General features: G+C 40.9%; 1 protein-coding gene across 1 annotated transcript in view; it reads left to right on the top strand.

Annotated features, from left to right (window-relative positions):
- Positions 1–17799, top strand: part of LOC110977639 (uncharacterized) — a 66741-nt gene that overhangs the window by 32777 nt on the left and 16165 nt on the right. Inside the window, exons 32-53 of the mRNA XM_087133548.1 lie at positions 96–344; positions 781–1023; positions 1409–1651; positions 2955–3197; positions 3977–4216; positions 4783–5025; positions 5802–6044; positions 6207–6446; positions 7136–7375; positions 7859–8098; positions 9548–9796; positions 10198–10440; positions 10870–11115; positions 11578–11820; positions 12399–12638; positions 13252–13497; positions 14045–14287; positions 14842–15078; positions 15804–16046; positions 16178–16414; positions 16701–16946; positions 17388–17624. Coding sequence (XP_086989674.1) covers positions 96–344; positions 781–1023; positions 1409–1651; positions 2955–3197; positions 3977–4216; positions 4783–5025; positions 5802–6044; positions 6207–6446; positions 7136–7375; positions 7859–8098; positions 9548–9796; positions 10198–10440; positions 10870–11115; positions 11578–11820; positions 12399–12638; positions 13252–13497; positions 14045–14287; positions 14842–15078; positions 15804–16046; positions 16178–16414; positions 16701–16946; positions 17388–17624 — 5334 coding nt within the window. The remainder of the gene's footprint in view (positions 1–95; positions 345–780; positions 1024–1408; positions 1652–2954; positions 3198–3976; positions 4217–4782; positions 5026–5801; positions 6045–6206; positions 6447–7135; positions 7376–7858; positions 8099–9547; positions 9797–10197; positions 10441–10869; positions 11116–11577; positions 11821–12398; positions 12639–13251; positions 13498–14044; positions 14288–14841; positions 15079–15803; positions 16047–16177; positions 16415–16700; positions 16947–17387; positions 17625–17799) is intronic.

Genomic DNA, 17799 nt, shown 5'->3' with positions numbered 1-17799 from the left:
CCCCAAAAAAAAATTGTTGCTCTCTCCCAGAAAAAAAATACATCAGATCAACATTCGACTGCGTATCTTTGTGTTTTGGTATGTTTGTCTTCCAGATGAAGAAGATCCCAAATTCACTGTCTGCCCTCAGTCCCCTGTAAGCCCCATCACCACGGACCCTAACAGCAACACGGCCAACTATAGTTGGGTGGCCCCTAAGGCGACAGACAATGTGGCAGTCATGTCAGTGGACTCCTCCCACACAAGTCCAGCTGCACTTCCAATCAGGAATAATACCATCACTTACACAGCTACCGACCCTGCTGGAAATACTGGAATTTGTGAATTCTACGTTACTATCATTGGTCAGTGCAAAAGTCGAAACCCTAAGCTCGAATTAGCTTGATTATGGCATCAAGGCCTCAATATTGGTACATTTCTGTAGATAAAAGTGGGGGTGATAATAAACATAGGTGATATTTGCTAGCTCTCCCCACCATTCTTGAGATGTAATAACGATTAAAAACAAAGTACAAATAAACCACTGTTTTTCATTTTACGGTTGCATTGACTGAAGTTAAGCATGGTACATGCGGTTTTCTGAGAGCATGTGGCAGAACATTTCAAAAGCTTAATTTGAGTCAGATGAAGCTAAGCCCTTAGCCACTTGCTTGCTTAATCATTAACGTTTGGACAGTAGTTACGGCTTGTAATGTGCATAATTTATATCTTTTCGAGGATAAATGTCATAAAAAAAAACTTGACAAAAAATGGAAATCTTGGTTTTTTTAATTTTCAAAGACGTGGAACCCCCCACTGTGTCCCGTTGTCCAGCTGATATCATCAATTCAACTGACCCTGGCTTGAGTAACGCCACAGTGTACTGGCAAGAGCCTACATTCAGGGACAATGATGGATTGTCTTTTAACACAAGTACACATAGCCCAGGGGACCCTTTTGGAGTAGGAAACACCACCGTCACATACAATGTCACCGACATATCTGGTAATGTAGCACACTGCTCATTCCTGGTAACTATTGAAGGTAAGCCTAACATTTCACAATATTTAGTTCATATACACTTCATCACACGTATACCTGGTCATACCATCATTTGCAAGCATTCAATTTGTCTCCCATGCTTTCAGCTGTTCATGACACTCCTATAACTGAACAGAAGCATCCATTCTTTGGCCCAGTTAATTCAAGAGATGCACCTGGGGGGAAGCCTTAAGAGCTAAAAGGTCATGTCCAGGAGGTTGATTTTTAAGTTTTGCTTTTTAACAGCAGACCCAATGTGAACAAACGTACCAACAACACCCATTCTAGATGGAGCTAATGAAATTCTTGATTCATGTCAGAACCTCTTGCCAATTATAGCAATCAAGTTTAGTGATCTTGAAGATCAGTTTCATCTTGCTTTTTTCAGACAATGAGGTGCCAACATTTGTAAATTGTACCGAAGTGATCCGTACTGGAACAGCTCCTGGCAAAGCCACCAAAAATGTCACATGGGCCACACTGGATTACAGGGACAATGTTGGTATTGATAACATAGTCAGCAGCCACAACTCGGGTGACACTTTTGGCCTGGGGAACGTCACTGTGACCATCTCAGTCAGTGATGAAGCACAGAACACCGCCAACTGCTCGTTTGTTGTCACTGTCATTGGTGAGTTGACTTGAAGCTAAATGTTAAATTCCATGTCAAAAGTTACTTTGAGAAGACTATTAATCGATGTCATTAAATATAACAAGTTAACCTTGATGCCCTTAATAAGAGAGCCGCCATTTTTTGTTCTTTTGTAGCTTTACCAAAATCTTGAAACTCAGACTCACAGCTGCTAATTTTGCAAACCTTGCCCCCATCTTTGACCTCAACTGTGCATTTAGCACCAGTTTCAATTCAAAGCTTTGAGTACATGTACTAAGCAACCCCAAGGCAATAAATTATAACCAATTTATTTTCAGCTGTAACAGCTGCAGTGAGATGAAGATATTGGGAATAAAGTGAATGAGATTGATTTGAGGGTTGTGCTGATTATTGCAATATTTAAATAATTGATTTTTTCTTGAATATAACTGGGAACATTTATATTGAAATTGGATGTTGAGGGCTAAAGCCAATGAACTAATAAAAACAAAACTTGTTGTTTTGTCGAAAAATTACATTCTAAAATACACTAAAAATGACTGGAGCAAAGGCAGTTGCATGTATTTTCCCAACAAAATGCCACCTTTTTCCGTTCAATTTTCCGTTTTGGTACAATCGAATAATTAAATGTTTGACCGAATTGAGGGTTGATGGACTCGGCATCAGTGAGTCCATAAACAGAGGGAGGGTTCTGAATTATGGTGGCATCCTATGCACCGACAAGATCAGAAGGAGTGTATTAGTTTAAGACGATAAAACATGACTAGCTACAAATAGAAGCACTTGTTGATTGTACTCTGTGCTGATGGTCGAGTAGTACTGTTAATCGCTTCTACACTGGTAGAAATTGATACGGCGTTTTGAACGTGTAATTCAAAATCATCACTGTGTAATGACCATGTTGCGTTCACAGCATGTCAGGGTTTAAAATAGAAGAAACTCTCAAAACTTAGTTCGTTAGGACATTTCAGCTGCAAATTATGACCTATTCCTCGAGACATGCAGAAACATGGGAAGTATGTACAGTCAAACCTCGTTAATAAAAGGGTCCTTTGAACTTGGCAAATTACTTTGTTTTAACAGGAACCTTGTAGTATGAGGAATGAAAACAGTGAACAAAACAAAGGATTAGGACCCCAACAGTTCCTAGTTATTTACAGAATCTTGTATTAACAGTGTTCTTATTAACGAGGCTCGACTTCACACTGTTGCCCCGTAATTTTTAGGTTTGGTTTGGATATTCCATGTGTTCCTAGAAACGTACGTGTAAATCTTACATTTTTTCATTCTGTTTATTGTGTCTGTGCATTGGTCTCTGCAGATGATGAACCTCCAAGTTTTAAAGCCTGTCCTGCTGATATCATCAACAGTACCGACGCTGGACTGAATTCATCTGTTGTCTACTGGCAAGAGCCAACGATCACAGACAATGTTGGGGTGGTTGCTAACTATAGCTCCCACAGCCCAGGCGATGTCTTTCCTGTGGGGAACACCACAGTAATCTACATTGCCAGTGACAGTGCTGGTAACACCAACAACTGCTTATTTAGTGTCACTGTGGAAGGTGAGGTCTGCATATGTCCCATTGGTACTTCGATAGTTGTCTAAAAGCAGGGATAAAACTGGAGTCAGGTCCTATGTAAGCTCATATTAGACCAAGAGCCGATTGTAAATGTTTTGTTTCTCTTTTACACATGATTTGTTTACTTGAGCCAGTATCGAGATTAAGGTTCATAACATCAATGCCAAACCCTTTTCCACTTGAAATTTACGTGTTTGCAACCACCAAGTGATGTTATATTCTGATTTGTGTCTGTTAAAACGATTTTTTTCAAAAGATTTGGTTTTTCCAGTTTGTTATTTATCTGTGATTAAATTCCACTATTCCACACAAGCTGCATTCTGTTGCCTTGTTATACTGAGATATTCATCTGTCGATTTAAAGTCCAGTTGGGCTACTTTCATCAAAGGTTCAAAGTGATTGCTAAGTTTCCAGGTCAAAGTGATAAATACCGGTGTTGTATTTGAGTTCATCAGAAGTCCATGCAAGTCCCTCTCCCATCACAAGTCCATGTAAGCCATTCACCCTACAGCCAATTCACAAGCTATTCACATGAGCTGTGACAAAAATATTCTTTTGGCCTGTTATACTTATGACTGGCATGGTGAAGGGACTTGTGACTGGACTCATGATGGACTACTTTTAAAGATTGTATGCTGCATATGTACGCTCATATTCCATTCAAATCAAGAGCTTGTCAAAACATCTTGTTCAAGACACGTACGGTAATTCTCTCTTTATTCAGCCACAATATTAGTGCTGTGTGAATTTTTTTTTCCCAGATGATGAACCTCCAGAGTTATTATGCCCTGTTTATGTTGTCAACAGCACCGATGCTCATCAGAATTCTTCCAATGTCTTCTGGCAAGAACCTATATTCACTGACAATGTTGGCATCGTCAGTAATGAAAGCTCCCACCGTCCAGGGGATGTTTTTCCCCTTGGTAACATCACGGTTACCTACTCAGTCAGTGACAAAGCTGGGAATGTGGCCAACTGCTCGTTTATTGTCAGTGTTGAAGGTGAGCCGCTAGCTAGTTCGTCGCTCGAGCAAATTAATTCAATGGAAGGGTGGGGATCGGGCTGTGTAGACTTATCTGCCACAAAGTGGAGCAGGAAGATGTCTTTACTATACTTCGTAGTTTCATCATGACCAGCATTGTCATGATGATCTGAAATTTCTGGTGTGTTGTTTGAGATGTTTAAGCTTCTGCTTCGTGCATGAATAAAATGTACATGAGAATGACAGTTTAAAATATTAGAGGAATTACTGTGCAGTGGAAGATGTTGTTAATGTTGTTACGTCAGAAACAAATGATGTCAGTAATTTCAGTCCTTATTCCTTTAGAAGGTGAGGTGTTAAAAATTGTCACGTGAAAGTAGAATGTCGTATACTTCATAGTTGTATCAATCTGTCTCAGAGGCACATAGTCAGTTGCAATATTCGAATTTTCCTTTTACTGCACTTTCTGAAGCGTGTTTATGCTAATTCATGCAGCGGGGTTTCTTGGCAAGTTTTGGATCCACCAGAGCTGAATCTTGGAATTCAGAGAAATGTTTCTGTTTAATATTTCCTCTGTCTTCTCAGATAACGAAGCCCCAAATGTCATGAATTGCCCAGCTGATGTGGTCAATAGTACCATGGCCAACCAGAGTTCGGCTTTTGTTTACTGGCGGGAACCGTCCTTCTCTGACAACGTGGGCGTGGTCAGCCGTGGCAATTCTCACAGTCCAGGGGATGTTTTCCCATTTGGTAACACTACCGTAACCTATACTGCCAGTGATGCTGCCGGGAATGTCAGGAACTGCTCTTTCATTGTAACTGTTCAAGGTAATTAAAGTTGGATTGAATCTGTGAGGCAAAGGCTCACAAGCTGACAGATCTAGGGGGCCAACAGGGCCATGCCCCCCCCTTTCTACAAAATCTCAGAAAGACAAATTTGTTTGCTATATTTCAGTTCTTTTTCTCCAGAAGTGTGTGAAAAGCTTGAAACATTTATACTCAGCTCACAGAAAGGTGATTACAGGTTACATGAAAACTATTTTACTCCCCAAAGCACACATTTGGAGTGTCCATGATCTTGTGGAGTGCCTGTGGCCTGGTGGTTAACAGCATCAGATTCATAGTCCGCGGGTAAAGCTGCAGGTGGTGGGCTCAAATCCAGCCTTCGATCATGGTCCGTGTGCCCTTGGCCAAAGCACTTTTAAAATCATTGCCCAGGAGTAATTGGGTAGAGATGGTTATTGTGGTTGATTTAGCCGCTTTGCGCCAAAATGGCAGCATCGAACAGTATACTGCCCAGGAAGCTGAGATGGTAGTTGGAATGTTTAATTGGCCCAGTGAGCAGGGGTAATAACAATGGAAAGCACTTTGATCTAAACTAGAAGCGCTGTACAAAAACATTTAATATTAATACGTTTGGTTTGAATAGGCGATAACAAGTTTAAGCACCCTATGTGATAATATTAAACATTGGGGGTGTTTAATGTGATAGGCATCAGAATGATTGCTTACTGCTTGACCTTTGACTTTTCTTGACGTTTCTTTGACAGCCAAAGTAACTGCCATCAACTGTCAACTTGTCTGTAAAATTGGTTTCTTTTCAGACAACGAAGCCCCTACCGTGTCAAACTGTCCAGCAGACCTTGTCAATGGTACTGATCCAAGCCTGCCTTCTTCTGTTGTCTACTGGCAAGAACCAACTTTCTCTGACAATGTGGCCATTGCCATTAATGAAAGTAACCTCAACCCAGGAGACGTGTTCCCTGTGGGCAACACTACCGTAATCTACTCTGTCAGCGACAGCTCTGGAAACACTGTCAACTGCTCGTTTATTGTCACTGTCAAAGGTATGATGTACGGTAACCAAATGCTCGCTTTTGCCAAGTGATCAAGCTTGAGAAACCTGGCAGTCACGTAACCTTTGATATCTGTTGATCAGACCCTATCTTGAGATGGTATATTCACCGTATCATTAATGTGAACATATCCTACATTCCATTTTTTTTCAGACACTGAGGCCCCAATGTTCAGCACCTGTTCAAGCGTGACAATTGAGGTAGATCCCGGACAAGCCACGTCCATGCAGGAGTGGATGTTTCCTGTTGCTACAGATAACGTGGCCGTGACAAGGAACAGTTCCACCCAGCAACGAGGTGGCAGTCTATCCCTAGGGGTTCATGAAGTGACATACGTTGTTTACGATGCTGCTGGAAATAATAACACCTGTGTGTTTGAGATCATTGTTGAAGGTAATCAATGCAGTCCAATCTATGATTGAAATCTTACGTGAGTCACCTCTGATACAAATGTGACTGTGGTAGTAGTATTTGGAATGTTTTCAACACGTTGCTTTGGATGAAGCGTAGCATGTTACAGTGTGGTTATCTTTAAGCATAGGCATGGCTAACAGGATTAGATGTCAAATGCACCTCAACTTGCCTCTAGCGGATGTGCCTTTACTCACCAGTACCTCATTCTTTTGTGCACATCATAGAGAGTGCAAGAAGTCAGTGAAGGAATTGGACTGTGTTGAACTTTGCTTCTTGTGTATGCCCTGCCGTAGCTGCATGTCCTGAATTGTCAAAAAGTACAGACTGTTTAAGGATTCCAAACTTTCATTAAGAAATATCATACAAGCACTTTATAAGTGACTCTTGGGCTTGGACTTTGTGGAGCTTGGCTCTATATCAAAAGTTTTCCAGTGTACTAGCCTTCTTGTTTGAATGTCTAAAGTATGAGCCAAAAATAATACCTTCCACAAGTTATCACAGTTAAATTTGGGCAGAGCAGAAACTTCAACTAACTGTCAAAAATTCTGTTTGCCACTATTTCTGTTTTGCCACAACTGTTTTCTCAAGCCAAAATGAAACCCCAGTGTCCCTTTCCACAGTTGAAGGTGTCAGTAAAAAGTCTTTTCCCCCCTTTTTCTCTTCTGCAGACAATGAGATGCCTAACATCACAAACTGCCCCATGGATGTCACTCTAAACACAACTAGAGGTAGACCAGTAGCAACCTACAGTTTACCCACACCTGTCTGCATAGACAACGCCGGATCTGTGACTGTTACCACGTCCAAGTTGGATGATGAATACAGCATTGACGACACCACAGTGATCATAGCCTGCTTGGACGAGACAGGGAACACTGACACTTGCACTTTCACTGTAACCGTCCAAGGTACATTTTATGAAAACAGTCTCCTTACCAGCAGGAAGTTGTGTCCATATTACAAATTTAGTAAGGAAAGCCAAAGATACCTGCAGTCAATCGAAACCAGTGGGCCACTCAGAATAGTTAGATCATTCTCTGCTCTGATACGGGCCATTTTCCCCGCTGACTTGATTGATAGCTCCAGGCAGCTTTGATCATGTCGAAGCTCCTTAACCCTAGCTGATTAAAAACTGAATAAAAACTGAACAGTCTCATCTAAGGTGGGCAGGACTTAATCTGGTCAGGCCTCCTCTATTGCAAAGAAGTTAAGAGCTAACAAAGGAGGTCAAATTAAGAGGAGCAACTGTGCCAAATGTATTTAGAAAATCCTAATCAAACTGGCTTGATTTCTAGCACAGCTGGATTGAACTTTCATCACTTTGGTGTAACTTTGGCAACTAGATTGCTCAAGTAATTTCATCTTCATAAATCCCTTTGTTGGCACCATAGATGTAGAGTCTCCTCGACTGCTGATGTGCCCTACCAACGTGGAAGCCTTCGCAGATCCAGGTATGAATGTAAGTATCACCTGGACTCCACCCACGGCCGAAGACAACTCTGGGTCGGTAACAGTCACATCCACTCACAGACCAGGGGATGGATTCATGAATGGCACTCACACTGTGATTTACACAGCGAAGGATCCATCTGGAAACATGGTCAGCTGTAACTTCAGTATCACTGTATATCGTAAGTAACGAATGCTTTGGGTGGTCTTTTAAAAGCTACTTGTAAACGTTTTAGGTTAAAAACGTCACTTTTTAGTTTATAGCAAATCACAAAATGAGTACCAGTACCTTGAAACAATCCCTGTTTTTGTATACATTAAAAAAAATCCTCTTTCCACTATAGTATTCATAGTTAGTGACGAGGTCTTTTTCAATACCATGAGCCACTCCTTGGGCACGTACATTTACGCAGACTTGTGGTATTAGCAGAATTCCATGTAGTAAGAAAGATTAATATTTCATGAGAATGCTTACACCGACACCGAAACAAATGCTCAAATGTTGTACAGCTCAGGGTTTTACTGCCCGATCAAACTGTGAGGAGACCCACCTCTGTATTTAAATGACCTCCTCAACCTTTCCTTGGTCAATATTTAAAAATTAAAGAAAAACAAATAAATCTGAGAATTGTATTTGTTGTTTGTAAAATGAAACTTGTAAGTGTTCTACAATTTTGTCATACTTTAATTTTTGTCAACTCATCCCCCACCAGACATGGTTTTGTACTAGTAGTGTGCAGTTTGGGAACTAGGTACCCGATTCCCATAACTGGCAGGTATCGGGGTACCCATAGTTATTGTAAAGATCAGAGCAAAAGCTGGAAGTAAGTTTTTGCAACTCGTCCACGCCCACTTTTCACTACGAAGCTGCTGTGGGAATTGTTGGTATTAAACAAAGGGCATCTCTTTCCCTGAGTGTCATAATAGTGTAAAGATCGCCATCTCAAATGCAGATGATGGGGAACTGTTGGTGCGCGATCTCAAAGATGTTTTATTTAAATTTCTCCCAATAGTTTTCCTGCAAGTAATGCGTAGAAAAGAGTGCATGCCTTTCTAACCTTCTTGATCAAAATTTCACCAAAGTAGTTTTGGGTAATAAGTTGGACAAAATGGAATCAGGTACCTGTAATCAACGGTGGGGTTTCGAGTACCTGGGTACTTGGCACGGACCCATTTTGTACAATGCTCTTGTGAGTACAAGATGGAAAGTATATGGAGATAGGTGCGTGTGGCAAGTACTGCACGGGGTGGCATAGATTGCAATAAGCTAACGCAGTGTGAAGTCGGTACTCCGAAAGTGTGGACACATTGGTAGGATTGTGCATACATAATTGAAAATTGTGAACGTTCAACCAATACAAGGGACCAGGTTTCATAAGAATATAATTTTTTATGTAGTGTCAGAAAAGTGTTTAAGATCAGCCAGCCAGTACTATATAAACCATGATGGGCTCTCAGCCAGTAGGACTGGCTTAACTGTCTTTGGTATTATTTTATGAATGTCTGTTAACGCCTCCTGTTACTACTTGTCTGTGTCAATTGACCTATGATAGTGTAGATTTTGTGCTGCATACTTCTCGTCTCGATGGATTGTTGCAAAACTAAAGTTTAATCATTCTGTTTTCCCGCAGCTAGCGACAGAGTGTCCCCGATGGTTGTCCAGTGTCCCAATGACACCACAGTGTCAGCTGACCCTGGTGTGAACTTTACTGTTGTCACGTGGCCGCCCATTGTCATCAACGACAATGTTGGCGTGACAGCTCTTGATATGTCACATCCAAATGGGTCGGTATTCTACATCGGTTCTGTCACTGTCAGTTACAGAGCTTCAGATCTTGCTGGTAACAAAGGAAGTTGTAACTTCACGGTGACTGTTGTAGGTAAGATTTATGGGTGCGATTATACAGGTAAATAGTGTAGGCAGGTGTTTGCATGACTTTACCAGGCTGAGGACAGTGAATATTGTAGTATTGCAAGGTCTTTTCCTCTCCCATTGTCAGTGACTTTCATGCCAAAAACCGCACTCAGAGATTGATGAGAAACTGTGTTCAATCCATAAGGTTTAGGTATTGTTTTCAACAAACTCAATAATTTGCCCAGTAAGTGAAGTCAATTTCAAACCATTTTCTGTATCTATAGCATTAGACTGCAGCATCCTTTCAATTTGAAACTGTGAAAATACTGAGCCTCTTTTTTCAGAACTAGTTGCTTGCATTTTTCTTTCTTGTCTCAACATGAAATAAACATGCAGTAACATCTGAAAATTTCTGATAATGCTTAGATACTGAGGCACCTGTTCTCACCAACTGCTCTGGCGACATAGTAACGTTCACTGAACTGAATTCAAATGGAACCATGAATGTCAGCTGGGATGATCCCGTTGTCATGGAAAATGACGTCTATTCTGTCACACAAACTCCTTCCCCTGGTCATTTTTACTCGGTGGGAAATACAACCGTCACTTACTTTGTCGAGGATAGCAGTGGACTGAATGACACCTGCGAGTTCCTCGTCACAGTCCTGGGTAAGCAAAGATGTCGGCCTATTTGGGGGGTATTATGTAATTTAGTAATGGTTTCTCATTAATGATCTGTTCAACTTTCAGTTGTATACTCCATCAATGTGACAGATATAATCCAGGAAATAAGTGTACCTATAAAAACCCAGCATTTATATTCAGTTAAATAGAAGTGCTAACCATTATATGTTGGTTTCAAATCAACTCTTACCTTGCGCATCAAACTTCGCCTCATGCAGTGTCAGCATCTCTTAAAGATCTGAACCAATTTCTTGGCTTAGCTGTGACCACGGAATTGTGCAGTTACAATAAGTATATTGTCTTAATATGTGAATGAGGCCTGAAATACAGTATCTTCCTTGTCATTCATACAAAATTTGGCGAGATGCTTGAAATCCCATTTCGAGATGTTCCGACCGGCATGTTTTTTTCCAGACAACCAACCTCCAATGTTCAGCAGTTGTCCCTCTGATATTGAGAGTCCCACCGATGCTGGTGCTGCCAATGCTACGGTTGTCTGGACTGAACCTGATGCTAACGACAATGTTGCTGTCATCAGTGTCACTAACAGTTCTGCCCCTGGGACAGTTGTGGGTCTTGGTGATACCCTTCAGGTTGTGTACATTGCGTACGACGCTGCTGGGTTTAATGACACTTGTCGGTTTGAGATCACTGTTGTAGGTTGGTACACGGATAAGAACTATTACATCACATTAAAATCCAGTTTTCAGTCTGAGCTTGGCAGGCATCTTGGAGGTGCCTGTTAGTTACTCCGCAGGAGTACAAATGGGTTAATGTGCTTTAATTGTTGCATTCACTAGTACCGCATTGAGTAATAAGAACATCCAAGAGATGTCTGCAGTATGCAAAGGCTGTATAAATCATTCATCTAATTAATCAGTTTACGTCATACCAGTCAAATGAAAAGCCCAGATAGATTGTGAACCTGCCTTAAAACAAACAATCCTTTCTTGTTCATGGCTTGTCCCAAGTTTTAAAAGTTTAAAGGTAGTTTAACCCTAACAGTCCTCCAACAGGTGAAGGATTGAGGACTGTCTCTGAAGTTGGAAGTTTGTGAATCTTTATGATGTGAAAGTGTCAGTCATCTGTTTGTACCACTTTGCTTTTCTTAATTACTGGTAGATGAAGAAGACCCAGACATTAAAAGCTGTCCTGCTGATGTCATCGTCAATGCAACGGCTGGTACATCCAGTGCTCAAGCTTTCTGGGACGAACCCACAGCCACAGACAACTCTGGCACTGTGACACTAACCGCAGCCATCAGACCAGGCAATGTATTCGACATAGGAAAAATGACCACCACCTACATTGCTTTAGATGAGGCTGGTAACACGGACCAGTGTACATTCCAGATCGTTGTCCGGGGTTGGTATTCAGTCTGAGCTTTTCTAATGTAGCCTCCGTTGATATGCCTACTTCACAAAGGGAAGCCTGTTGGCGAGAGTGGCATTCTGTCATTTATTAAAAGAAATCTACATTTCAGGCTCTCAAAGATCCTGTGATAACCTGCCAGGTGGCTGGCAGTCACAACGTAACTCTCTGTCTTAAGGTTAGTTTCCCTGAGCAAAGAGATAAAGACATGCAACATTACCCAATTGTGTAGTCTTAGGCACAGGTAGTCAGCAAGGTCAGATCATGTTCAGCTTTCCTGACAGCATTCAGTTGTCAGACCAAGCGTGTATAAACAAACACAAATTGCACATTATTGGCAAGTAATGATATCTCTCTGAATTGCCTTCGCTTAGAACCTTTAGATAACAATTTGTTTTGTTTGGGACAATGGCGTCTTATCAAACTACATCTGCGACTGTCTGTGTTTTCACATCACAAGTGCCGTTTGCAGTCATTACAAATACAAGGAAACTAGGTTTTAACTACTCCTGTATTTTGGCTGGTAATATGTGGAACATTTACAGTAGTAAATATGTTATTTTTTCTTGTAGATGTGGAAGATCCTATGCTGACGATGTGCCCAACAGACATTGACATCTACACACCCCAGGGCACAAACATATCTGTCAAGTGGACACAACCAAAAGTTTTAGACAATTCCGGTGATGTAACTCTCTCCTCAAACTTCAACCCTGGGGATAAGTTTGCAAATGGCACGTACCTTGTGATCTACACAGCTGTGGATCCGTCTGGCAATTCTGATAACTGTTCTTTTATCATCCAAGTGAATTGTAAGTGAACAGTTTTTTAAAATAAATATTGGGTTTAATGTGGAAAATTTATTTCTAGGTATACAGACTGCAGAATGCCACTTTGTTGCCCTAACAAAGGTTCACTTTTTACGAATTTGGTCTCGAGATTCACACCCCCACCTCAATTTCAGTGTACTTCCATTTTCTGCTTAAAGACACATCAAACGGTTGAATTCACATTAAACAAGATGGTCTCCTTGTTTAGTTCCGACAGTGCTCAGCAAGCAGAGAAAAGTCTTCTACAATGGCGCTGTTTATATGATCACTGATTCATATTAATCAATAAATCAGTTCAGCCAGTCCATTCTACTAAATTCTCCTGTTGGCTTTGTCTTCAAACTGTCCCATCTGTTCAGAAGAATGTGTCCAGAAAGCTTGCTCAGACAGGTTCATGCCTCTCGGCTATCAGAAAGAGTACTCAAGACTGCAAGTCATCCTGCATTGCTGTTATCTTATGTGGATGGAAGTATTTGTGTGGACCAAATAGTTCAGTTTGTTTTATGAGTCTTTGGTTCAGTTGAATATGCAGAGACCCAGTTCTACTGGTCATACATCTATTTAATCATTTTTTCTCTGTCTGTGAATATTTCAGCTACGGATACCAACCCACCAATGATCTCCTGCCCTTCAGATGTAATGGTTCCCGCCGATAATGGCACCAATTCCACCACTGTAACATGGCCCCCACCACCATACATGGACAATCAGAGAGTGGTATCAGTGAACGTATCTAAGGCAAATGGCAGTTTGTTCTACCTTGGAACCAAAGTGGTGGTTTACACAGTCTATGATGTTGCTGGAAACAATGATTCCTGTAGCTTCAATGTCACGGTTCTAGGTAAATATAAAGTTGATTTAGACTTTATTGAATACATCCTGCATATCTTTAGCACATATACATCCCGACGTGAGCATCAGGGTGTTTGTCTCCTTAAATCCTAAACTTGAGGTTATTTTACTTGATAAGATCATTGTCACACTCCAAATTTGTAAATTGGAATAGAGTACCAAAGTGTGACGTCACTGTGAATCAGAAAGTGCAGTGCAAACAAATGGAGTACGCGTGCGTGTTGGTTCACGCGCAGGTTCTCGCGCTAATGCCTTTTACACACTAATTGTGCGTGTGACGTATTCACTTCGGTACTCTATAGCTACTGTTCCTGCTGGAGACGGAGTGTTATAACTATTGAAGGAGTTATTGGTTGAAGTGGACAGTGTGTTTGCCAAATAAATAACTTTACCTGTATGTTGTGTTCCATTACACGTATGTTACTGAAAGGAAAGGTTTGCCTATTTTGCATGCAAGATACTGCCTTCCGTCCTCATCTTTGACAATCGAGCTGACATAATGAGAACATTTGGACATTTATTTCCTCACCCAACAGACACGCAAGTGCCTATAATTATGAATTGCCCTGGTGATGTCAACGAGACGACAGCTCCAGGCCAGCCCACTGCCAATATTTCTTGGACTGAGCCCACAGTGTCTGACAATTCTGGGTCTTTCAACATTGACCAGTCTCACTCTCCCCCCTCGATATTTCCGGTTGGACCAACCAAAGTAGTCTACCTTGTTAACGACAGTTCATCGAATTTTGCCATGTGTGCCTTCAATGTAACAGTCACTGGTAGGCATCCATTTAATAGCAGTATTTTTTCTACCTAGAGCAAATGTTTAAATGAAATTTCTAGATGATTTACTTTTAAGAGGCATGTCATAATTTCATATTTGTTGAGATATAAAAAAATGCAGTGGTAAACATTAGTTGACATTTTTGTGAAAACATTTTCAAAATGTGGTCAAATGTTGATGGCGCAGTAACCCGGTGGTTAAATTTACAGTTGCAAAATTGACCTATCTGAACATGAAGGGACTGGGGTCTTACAGTCTTGATGGAAAGGGCTTAAAAGCTGATTCAGAAGACCATTTGAATTGAAAGTGAAAATGAGCATTGTTAAAATTGCTAAGTTGCTATAAAAGGGATGTCTTGCAGATTTCTGAGGTTTGGGGGTGTCTGTGTAGATTTACTACCAAAAATGGTAAAATGCTTGGTGTTATTTATATGTAGGCTACTTCCTTCTCAGGAAGTACGCAGTTAAACTGCTGTGCCAGTTCCTTTACCGATGATTGTTTGATAATTTACCTTCTGATAATGCTTTCCTGTGTTCATATTTATTCCAGATGACGAGAGCCCAGTGTTTGATTGTCCTTTGAATGTCACCAATTCCACTTTGCCCGGCCGGTACGTGGGCACCTTCTTCATTACTCCTGTGGCTACTGATAACGTCAAAGTGACGTACAGCAACTCTACCCTCCAGCCCGGTGATGAACTTGATGTGGGTAACACCACTATTGAGTTCTATGCTCGAGATGCAGCTGGCAATGAAGCTGTCTGCCAATTCACTGTCACCATTGAAGGTATGAAAGTCAGGCACTCTATGCCTTAATAATTCAGTTTTTAAAACAGTAATGTAGGTTGTCCAGTGGTTTGTTGTGACATTTAGTGAATAAGAAATTGCTTATAAGCGGCAGCCATTCTGCGATAATTCATGCAATAATGCAATCAAGACCAAATAAAAGAAGACGTGTATGAAATCAGTTTATGGATGTAAATGATATCCAGAAAACAGTGGCAGTGTTCAACTGACCCCATGAGAAATCAAATCATACTACAAAAGAGATAAAGGATGTTAAGAAAGTATCACCTTCGTCATGGTTTACTTGAATACCTTGTGACTTAACTTGAGAGTGGAAGGTAGGAGATATATGTATAATGTGCGTGAGAACTTGAGATGGACTAAACGCTGGACCTGGGCTGTCCAATGTCTAAGAGGATGGGTAAGAATTTTCAAAGAGAAGTGTTGAACAACGAAGTGTCAAATATAAACCTTTGGGTTCGCTCTGAAAACATTACACTCCTTCAATGAATTATAGTTTGCAGCTAAAATCAGAAAAGAATTCAGCTGTTGGCCTGAAACGTATGAGGTGGCTGCTCCAGTGTACCCTCGAGACTTTCCACATTTTTTCGTTTGAACTTTACATTTACATGTGGGAGATTCTGCAGCCTTTAGTGTTCTTAGAGTACAGATAATTGTCACTTCAGTCTCTGCCACAAGTGAACACTTTCTTTTTCCACTTTGCAGACGAAGAGAACCCCCAGATCATCAACTGTTCATCAGATATTTATACCAATACCAGTCAGGGTTCCAATATGGCATTTGTGGAGTGGACTAAACCAGTGGCAGTGGATAATTCTGGCATGGTGACACTGACCAATGACAGTAATGACAACAGCATGTACCCAATCGGTTCCACTGTCATCAAGTACAATGCTTCGGACTCATCAGGCAATTTGGAGACTTGCCAGTTCACTGTTTATGTCAGTGGTATGTGATATTTGATATTATGTGTTTTTGTTCTGCCATTACTTTACCACAATATAATTTTGGTATAGATTTCCATGATGAAAAGTTAGTAGGTTACACTGGAAAATAAGAGTGCATTGCTTCATTTTCAGACTTTGAAGATCCACAAGTCACCTGTCCACCAAACATTGAGGCCTTTGCAGACAACGGCACAAATGTTCGCCTCAACTGGACAATGCCAACGGCCACTGATAACTCAGGCATGGTTACTCTGAACTTCACCCATCAGCTTAACTCGGAGTTTCCTCTGGGTACCACTTATATCACTGCCACAGCGTCTGACCTGTCTGGAAATTCAGCAAGCTGCACATTCACTGCCATTGTCTATCGTAAGTTTGATTTATTCAGTGGTTAACTTGGTGCTCTGGTTCAGAAATGCGCTGAACGAGAATTTTATTTGGGTTTATATCAGTAAACGTGTTTAGAGTGAATTCATGGCAAATCTTTCTAGAATTACATCGGAAGAGAATAAAATCATGTCTCGCTCATCTTTAAGAGATTTTAGATTGAAAAGATAAAAAATTAAGATTCAGAAAAAAAAGTTGCATTCCTTCCCTTCCAAAGATTTCAATGTACGATTGTAGCAGGTGTTGGTTATGTTTCTTCTACATCCAGCAACCGACGTTGAGATGCCGATGATCATATGTCCTCCAGATGTCTCTGGGCTGACTGACCAATGGATGAATTCAACCAACCTGACGTGGATAGTCCCCCAGTATCGAGATAATCAGGAGATTGTTGTGTTTAATGTCAGTCATCAAAATGGCAGTCGTTTCACCATTGGTACCACCGTGGTTACCTACTTCATTGCTGATCGTGCAGGAAACAATGCCTCTTGCTCTTTCAATGTGACAGTCGTAGGTGAGCCAACAAAACGACAAACCTGTCAAAATCATAATCGTCCTAAAGCATCCAACAGTTGAAATATATATTCTACCCGGACGCTCCAGCAAAACATATTTCCGAAATGTTTTGTGCTTGAATGGATATTAAGTTCCTCAGCGAAGGCTTACAAATTATGGCCTTAAGACTGCCACTGTTGTAATAAAATTACCACAAGTCTTTTGCAAGGAACCGAGTCTTTACATACAAAGGCATTACTTTTCATCTCATTGTTTTGAGGCTTGGTACATTCGATTCACTACCAACATCACATGCAGAGGCACAAGGCTATTTAAATACGAAGAAAACGTGTTGAGAAAATGTTTTGATCCAAATGCATGTGTCTGTGTCCAGGAATCACATTGTGCATCTTCCAATATGCAACTTAACCACAAAGTCGTTCTCATTAATTGCATTCAGATGCAGAAAAGCCAGTGTTCTTGGATTGTCCCTCTGATGTCTTTATCATGAATAACGAGTCCCGAGTTGTCAACTTCACCCAGCCAGAAGTCACAGACAATTCCGGGGGACCGGTGAATGTCACCAGCAACTACCTGTCTGGAACCCAGTTCCCTTTCAGTGACACAATTGTTATATTCACCGCTGAGGACAAGAGTGGAAACAGGGCCACCTGCAATTTCACAGTATCTGTTGATGGTTAGCAATGACATTGTACACTGCAAATCCATTGAATCATTAAACTCAAATTCGAACTTGGGACTGTATTATGTCAACCCTCGTAGTTTGTATTTCTCCAATTTTAAAGTCATTTTTTCACCCACTCCAGGTAATAGCAGTGAAGCACGGAATAAGTTATGTGTTGGTCTATATA

Source organism: Acanthaster planci, linkage group LG01, assembly GCF_054643075.1.
Source record: "Acanthaster planci isolate LZ-2023a linkage group LG01, COTS_SCS, whole genome shotgun sequence".
Classification (NCBI taxonomy): domain Eukaryota; kingdom Metazoa; phylum Echinodermata; class Asteroidea; order Valvatida; family Acanthasteridae; genus Acanthaster; species Acanthaster planci.
The sequence above is the reverse complement of the archived record's forward strand: the minus strand, read 5'-3'. Positions and strand labels throughout refer to the sequence as shown.